This window comes from Mizuhopecten yessoensis, unplaced genomic scaffold, assembly GCF_002113885.1.
Source record: "Mizuhopecten yessoensis strain PY_sf001 unplaced genomic scaffold, ASM211388v2 scaffold10069, whole genome shotgun sequence".
Classification (NCBI taxonomy): domain Eukaryota; kingdom Metazoa; phylum Mollusca; class Bivalvia; order Pectinida; family Pectinidae; genus Mizuhopecten; species Mizuhopecten yessoensis.
The window spans coordinates 3,083-11,531 of NW_018408363.1; the positions used below are offsets into that span (position 1 = coordinate 3,083).

An 8,449-nucleotide genomic window follows, 5' to 3' on the forward strand; every position below is an offset into this window, starting at 1 on the left:
CGGTTCTTGAGAAGAAGTTGAAAATGTAAAAAGTTGACGCACGACGCACGACGGACGACGACGGACAGAAAGCGATTAGAATAGGTCACAAAACAACAATACAGGGCTAAGCACCCGATCTACCGGGTGCAACGTGTCTGTAAGAATTATAATTGCACAATGCGATTTAGAAAATGATCACTAGGCATTTCAACTATTTCAATTTCATTGCAATTATTTTGGAAAGCCTAACCTTGCCTTGTAAAGACTAGACAACCAACGTAAACATGATTTGTAAAGACTCTCAAGAAAATGCTAAACATGTTTTTGCACAGGCTTTTGAGACTAGACAACACATACTTGCCAACTCTCCTATTTAGGAGGGAGACTCCCGATTTTGAACCCCTAAATTGAGCATTTTCAACCAGTGAATTTGATAATTCTAGTGTTTTCTAAAATCTGATAACTTCATCTGAAAGACAGTTAAAAAATGTAATTCAAAAATATTGTTTTTTTCCCTAGGGCGTACATAAACATTTTATTCATGCTTCTTTATCTGAGCATGCGTAATCTTCCACGTGGAAATTTTTAAAAAGTTGGCAAATATATATGCAACCAATGTATACATGATTTGTAAAGACTCCAGAACTTTCATAGCCTTGAAAGACTAGACAACTGAGGTAAACTTGATTTGTAAAGACTCTCATGACAAGACTAAGCATGCCTTGTACTGATTTGTGAGACTAGACAACCAAGGTAGCCTTGTCTTGTAAAGACTCTCATGACAAGACTAAGCAGGCCTTGTACTGGTTTGTGAGACTAGACAACCAAGGTAACCTTGACTTGTAAAGACTCTCATGACAAGACTAAGCATGCCTTGTACTGACTTGTGAGACTTGACAACCAAGGTAAACTTGACTTGTAAAGACTTGCAAGACATCTAGGACAATAATAAACATGCGTTGTAAAAAAACCTAGACTACAAACACACATCTTGACTTCTGATACAGAACACAACATGTCTTATAAAGAATAAGGCAAGAATAATCATGTCTTAAAAAGACTTGTTGTGGACAATTTAAGAGAAACATGATAATTTGGACCACATAACAGGTACTGATGGCAACAAGCTTAGTTCAATTTGGCCTTTGGTTTCTGTTTGTAGTATATCAACATGCCCACCATGGTTATGTTCATGGAAGCACTGACAGTATTGTTGATGAAGACAACAGCGTCCCTGGTCTGTAGACTACTGGTGAGCATCCTCACTGAAACAAAATACAAATGTGTTAATATGTATCTGAATATGTGTCTTAAACTGACATCAGGCTCAACAATAACCATAGAGTTTTGTTAAATTACTGATATTTTTAATGTAATGGCAAATCTAAAAACTTTGCCAATTTAAAAAATATGTAAATGAGATGTAAAATGAGTTACAACTGTTTCATAAAAATTATGTATTTATGAAACATCAAGGGATAAATGTACATAATTTTTTGTTGGAATAAAAACTCATCTCATGATATGTATAGAAATATCAAAATAGGTTTAAGACAACAGGTAAATTTTAAACAATGTTAAGTATCACCTTACTTTACTTACTTTAATCATATTATATTGCCAATTTATTTTAACAAGGGATTGGTCACAAGTTATTACATCTTACATATGTATCACAGTTGTTCTCTCGTCAAACTTTTAACATGGGCTTTAAACGGCTTCAAACATTTTATTAAGCTCTCAATTTCATTAAGATTCTGAGTAATGCCCAGATATATAATATCTCACCTAATGCTCCATAGGCAGCAATAGTCCAGCTGGTTTGACTGATCTGGCCAGGCTCCTTCCTCTGATACAGTGTATTAATCTGTGTTCCCTTACTGAACATTGTCAGACCTGTTACCCCTCTCTGAAACAAACATGAGTTATACATGTACCTAAAGTTAGCATCACATTCCTCCAATAATGATACATTAAAGATTTTATATATTCCGATACATTTTTTTCTCTCTAGGCCAAAAAAAAAACTTGTGTTTCAGCTATCATCCTCAGAAAAAATAGGGTAGGTAGGTAGGCAATTTTATTTTTATTTTAGAAAATAGTTTTTCTATGCTCATATAGAGCAGGAGTTCTGACTTCAACAGTGCATAACACTAAATGCCAATAAGAATTATAGGGTAGGCACAATAATCTAAGGAAGTAGGGTTAGCTGAAATAGAATTTATTTTTCATTTGACCCTATTTGAATTTTATTTTATAAAAGTAGGAAATTTCAGTATGGTACTGATTAGAGCTACAGGTAATAGAATTACAGATGTACATGTACATTGTACCTATACTTGTTTTTATTTTTCTCTTCATATGATGTCCATGTCTTGTACACATGTAACATTATGTAATGTCCAGTATCAACATGACATTGACATGACCTTTTAGTTGACTTGGTATTACATCATCCTCGATACTCCAGGGGTAAAGCTCGCTAACGCTCTCTGCGCCCTTGTCATAGCAAAAGCAAAGACTCAGTGTGCACCACCTTGTGGATGAGATGAGAAGACTAGTTTGATACTTTGATGTAATGTACATCAAAAGAATCTCGCGGTCGCGTAACAGTAAATTGGGCTGGCATTGAAGTCGGGTATTGCTTCTCTGTATTCTTCAATGGACATGTATCAGCCTGGCGATTGGTCAGGTCTTTTTTACCCGAGACCAATCAACTAGTTAGCCACGTGTCTTCAATTTTGCTATGACATATTCCAGGGATGCAGAGAGCGAAAGTGAGCGTAACTCCTGGAGTGGCGAGGATGGTTTTACATAAATGTAGTCTCAAACAATTGCGATATGGCGAAATCTGTTACACTGAGAGTTCATTGGTACCAACTCAATTGGTATTTCCAAATATCTATAAAGCAAATATTAGACCCTATAATGTTAATGGGGAAATTTCATCATGATCAACTAACTGTAAGGAAAACTTCTACCTGCTACAATATTGTAACTCAAGAAAGCACACAAATTTTCATGAAAAAGAAAATAAAAAACTTCACTGAATTGGAACTTACCATGGCTGTATTTAATATCAACTCTGGAAGAACTCCATTGACAAGACATAGAAAGAACACAAAATATCTGTTTTTGTCAAGGTCCATAATTAGAACATCATCAGAGAATATGGAAACCCAGACCGATAAATGAGGTCACAGATAATAATACTTATTTCAGATGTTTATACCGATTGCGACTAAAGAGAAAGTTAAATAAGCACTACTAATATAAACTGATGTTAAAAAGGAAAGTCTTGACAAGAGCATCTCATTTTGAGGAGGAGGAGAAAGAATATGAAGACAGTCATAATTGTTTTGCCTAGAAAAATGGCATCCTCTTCGTTTTCTTTGTTAGGTTTTAATTCGTTTTATTCCTGTAGCAATATAATAAGAAATGGAAGGAATTTGTTCATGTAAATTAATAGTTTTAAAACAACAGGAGGAAATATACAACACTTCGTGAAAAATTTGGTTGATACAGCTAACAGAAATAACAACCTGCTATCATAAATTCCAATGAAACCCCTGATTAAGGTAAGGATACATGATGAAGTAGAACAGTGTTTGGATGCTCAACTTCCGGTTGTAATGGAGCATCAGGCTGATCAGAATCAAATCTGAAAAACACATTTTTTTTTGATGATATTGAATTTTAATACTATACAATCCTCTAAAATGATAAATTCTGATAAGAAACTCATTAAATAGAAAACAACAAAATAGAACAAAGTTACAAAGACTTCATTAATATATTGTGACAAATGTTTGGTATTGATTGCTAATACCATACTTATCTATAGAACACATATTAATATAAATACATTGTATTAACACATACGAAAATTATCAAAATAAGAATTATGTTTATATGCATGTATATGTATGTTTTCACAAATATATGTTGCATGCTAAAATGTATCAGTTTATCAGTAAACAATATATAATGATTATCTAAGCACTGCGATAAAATGCTATAAAATATTGAAACATTTGCTTTTTACAGAATATGAGATTACATAAGGATCCTGGTGCTCACCACTGAAAAAGCATGGCTTGTTTAAAGGTACATAGCTTCTTTACTTAATTCTTCTCTTGAAAAAGCACATGTACAAAAGGATCAGCATGATCTCTGAGGGCATTAACATGTATCTACATACATATATATGGACCAGCGAATTGTGCATACCAAGTAACATTATAAACCCGTCCCTAAATTCTGAGATGCAGCTTTAAAAATATGTTTACAGACAGGCTGTCTGTTTCACAGAAAGACACCGGACCAGGGACAAAGAGTTAGTTAGTTTTTTGCATTAAGTTGAATTATATATATATTTGGGCATACAATTAGTGAGCAATAAATGTAATTATGAATCAAGCAGAAATATTTAATGTGTACATGTACCTTGAAATACCAGGAAGGTATACTCAAAATATGTTGGCAGTGGGTAGCCTTTGGTAAAATTGTAGGAGAGGATCACAGAATATCTGAAAAATATAAAAGAGGTATAGATACATATACATATAAAGCACTTTTTGAAGATGGGTTTTCATGAAATTTCTTGAACCGTTTTACTAAAGACATATAACGTGTTATGATCATCTTTCATTTTGGGTCAATGCAAGTTATAAATATTGTTGTAAAAGTGTATATTTGGAGGACTTAATATTGTGCTGTACCTGTTTCTGTGCTGTACCTGTTTCTGTGCTATACCTGTTTCTGTGCTGTACCCGTTTCTGTGCTATACCCATTTCTGTGCTGTACATGTTTCTGTGCTATACCTGTTTCTGTGCTGTACCCGTTTCTGTGCTATACCCGTTTCTGTGCTGTACCCGTTTCTGTGCTATACCTGTTTCTGTGCTGTACCTGTTTCTGTGCTGTACCCATTTCTGTGCTTTACCCGTTTCTGTGCTGTACCAGTTTCTGTGTTGTACTCATTTCTGTGCTGTTCCTGTTTCTGTGCTTTACCCGTTTTAGTGCTTTACCCGTTTTAGTGCTTTACCCGTTTTAGTGCTATACCTGTTTCTGTGCTGTACTCGTTTCTGTGCTGTACCAGTTTCTGTGCTGTACTCGTTTCTGTGATGTACCTGTTTCTGTGTTTTACCCGTTTCTGTGCTGTACCAGATTCTGTGCTGTACTCGTTTCTGTGCTGTACCTATTTCTGTGCTTTACCTGTTTCTGTGCTTTACCCGTTTCTGTGCTATACCCATTTCGGTGCTGTACCCGTTTCTGTGCTATACCCGTTTCTGTGCTGTACCTGTTTCTGTGCTGTACCTGTTTCTGTGCTGTACCAGTTTCTGTGCTTTACCTGTTTCTGTGCTGTACCAGTTTCTGTGCTATACCTGTTTCTGTGCTGTACCTGTTTCTGTGCTGTACCCATTTCTGTGCTTTACCCGTTTCAGTGCTATACACGTTTCTGTGCTTTACCCGTTTCTGTGCTGTACCCGTTTCTGCCTGTACCAGTTTCTGTGCTGTACCCGTTTCTGTGCTATACCCGTTTCTCTTCTATACCTGTTTCTGTGCTGTACCCGTTTCTGTGCTATACCCGTTTTAGTGCTATACCCGTTTCTGTGCTGTACTCGTTTCCGTGCTGTACCAGTTTCTTTGCTATACCTGTTTCTGTGCTGTACCTATTTCTGTGTTACCTGTTTCACCTGTTTCTGTGCTGTACCCGTTTCTGTGCTGTACCTGTTTCCGGTCTGTACCTGTTTCTGTGCTATACCTTTTTCTGTGCTTTACCTGTTTCTGTGCTGTACCCGTTTCTGTGCTATACCCATTTCTCTGCTGTACCCGTTTCTCTGCTGTACCAGTTTCTTTGCTTTACCTGTTTCTGAGCTGTACCCGTTTCTGGTGTGTACCTATTTCTGTGCTATACCTGTTTCTGTGCTGTACCAGTATTTGTGCTGTACTCGTTTCAGTGCTGTACCAGTTTCTTTGCTATTCCTGTTTCTGTGCTGTACCCGTTTCTGTGTTACCTGTTTCTGTGTTACCTGTTTCTGTGCTATATCTATTTCTGTGCTATACCCATTTCTGTGCTGTACCTGTTTCTTGTCTGTACCTGTTTCTGTGCTGTACCCGTTTCTGTGCTGTACCTGTTTCTGGTCTGTACCTGTTTCTGTGCTATATCTATTTCTGTGCTATACCTGTTTCTTTGCTATACCTATTTCTGTGCTATACCTATTTTTGTGCTATACCTGTTTCTGTGCTGTTCCCGTTTCTGTGCTGTACCCATTTCCTTACCTATGCACATTGCTACGGCAGTGTGCATACTGCAAGTTTGTTAATATCTTTGTTGTTTTGGGAAGCGAAAGTAAACATTTGGTTTATGTCTCCAAAGACGTTGAAAAATGAGGCAAAAGCATGTAAATATGTGTAGAAAAGTGTGTTTTGCTATTATATTTTTACTAGCCAAGAATACAACAAAAACCATCCACAATAGTGTACATGTACTTTTAAGATATAATTTATATATGCCACAACTCATCCTCATCTGTTTAACAAAACTGTCATGTGGTCTGGTTTGTCTGGTTATTCTACAGGTATCTTCAAAAAGAGTATGGTGTCCTTATATGTACTATTTGCGGTGAATTTCCATCTTCATTATCAGTAAATGAAAGTATATCCTCAGCAAACATTTTGTTGTTAAAAAATGTAGCAGATCCATACAAAACAACATACTTATTTTTGACTAATTTAATATATTTCCATTTTTTTTTTTACTGTAGCAGTATAACCGTTCATACAATGTGTACTGTAAATATATGTAGATGGGCACAGAAACTATAGGCACAAAATGGTGTTACATTGAATGAAGACTGCCAAGGAAAAAATTAAAGATAAAAAAACCATTGATGAAATAAAACATGAAGCACATAACTGTTTATTTTGCTCAGATTTGTATATAGGTACGTTTGCAATTTTATCTTAATTAAAGGCTCAGAAACTGAACACCCGATGCTAATAAAATAGCCTCAGAAACTGAACACCTGATGCTAATAAAATAGCCTCAGAAACTGATCACCCGATGCTAATAAAATAGCCTCAGAAACTGATCACCCGATGCTAATAAAATAGCCGATCAATCAATGTAATAGAACAATAAACCATGCTGCTTACATGCATTACTTTCCAACAAATTATGATCTCCTCAAGTATTAATACATACAACTTACAATTAAGCTAGTGAGCTACCTGCTCACCAGAGACCAGTGTGCTTCCACTAGGGATGGAACCAGTGATACCCAGTTTCCGAGTCCGCCACTCTACAGATCAAGCTAAATGAAAATTCCCTCTAGCATGAAGCTAGAAGGCAAATCTCCTCTCTCACAAATTCTAAGCGTACATGTTGTTTTTATCATATAGTTCTAAAAAATATAAAATAAAAATACTTGTTTTAAACCGATCTCTCTGATGCCTCTAAATAGTGTTCAGTATATTGAACGTTTTAGAGTATCCTGTTGAAGTTGAAGTGAAGGTTACCATAATCCTATCTACAATTAAAATCATGCAAGTCTTACTTCCCCCTTTTAAGTGTGATAACCCTTATACCCATCTGTAACAGGCAAAATCATAGAAGTGTGCTTCCATCAGGGATCGAACCTGCGACCCCCAGCTTCCAAGTCTGCCCCTCTACCCTTCACACTGAAGGGAAATTCTCTCTAGCGTGAAGCTATTAGGCTATCGTAATCCTACATGTTAAATGTACAATTAAAATCTGACACAATATAATTACAACCAAGATTTTGGTATTCCCCTTACCAATGCATAAACACACATCTAAAACCAGTGTTGGTCACAGAAGTAACTGTAACAGATGATGGAAAATGCAATTGGGCCAGACTGGGAATCAAACCTTGGACCCCAAAATACAATTATATAATGACAATGAAGTGAAAAAGCATGCCGGTTACTGGTTATAAATCTAAATTTAGTAAATAACAACTTAAAAACCATAAGATGACAACGTGAATGACTATTAATTTAAGCTCCACATGTATGTTAATACCATCATTATAAGAAAACTCGAAGTTTAGATCCTTCGTGTCAACAATGAAAGTGAAAGTAGCGTGTTGATGAACACGTGTCATGTGATCAATATTGGACTCCATTGTGTATTTTCTGGTGCTACTTACGCACATTCTTCCACAAGAACGCTCACCAAACTAAGACTTTGCGTGCTCTTTGATTTTAAGATTGCTAACATCTGAGGTAGTTTTAACATGAGACATGTTACAACACACGTAAGGCTTAAAAAATTACAGAGGGCGTCGACAGCAGACGAAATTTCCGCCATGTTGGGAGCTTTATCAAGTGCGGAACATTAATATTTTCAACATGACATAAGATAAATTATTATTCACATCATAATTGATTTAAGTATTTTTCTTTATTATTGTTCATTAAAAAGCGTAGGGTGGTACATTGT

General features: G+C 35.9%; 1 protein-coding gene across 1 annotated transcript; it reads right to left on the reverse strand.

The window, feature by feature from the left end:
* Positions 1–46: 46 nt before the first annotated feature.
* LOC110459452 (mannose-P-dolichol utilization defect 1 protein homolog) lies at positions 47–8,327 on the reverse strand. Its single transcript, XM_021511715.1, has 6 exons — positions 8,157–8,327; positions 4,429–4,511; positions 3,571–3,643; positions 3,045–3,111; positions 1,771–1,891; positions 47–1,247 (listed from the first exon to the last, which is right to left on the reverse strand). Exons 1-6 carry the CDS (start codon positions 8,315–8,317, stop codon positions 1,111–1,113), a joined length of 642 nt encoding a protein of 213 aa, XP_021367390.1. The 5' UTR covers positions 8,318–8,327; the 3' UTR covers positions 47–1,110.
* Between the last annotated feature and the right edge of the window lie 122 nt (positions 8,328–8,449).

Bases quoted from the DNA above. Each gene is read 5' to 3' on its own strand.
- LOC110459452 (XM_021511715.1), bottom strand. From the start codon at position 8,317: ATGGCGGAAATTTCGTCTGCTGTCGACGCCCTCTGTAATTTTTTAAGC. The intron at 3,644-4,428 runs GTACATGTACAC...TGTGTTTTTCAG, and splicing joins TACCTTCCTGGTATTTCAAG to ATTTGATTCTGATCAGCCTG. The intron at 1,248-1,770 runs GTGAGATATTAT...ATTTTGTTTCAG, and splicing joins TGCTGCCTATGGAGCATTAG to TGAGGATGCTCACCAGTAGT.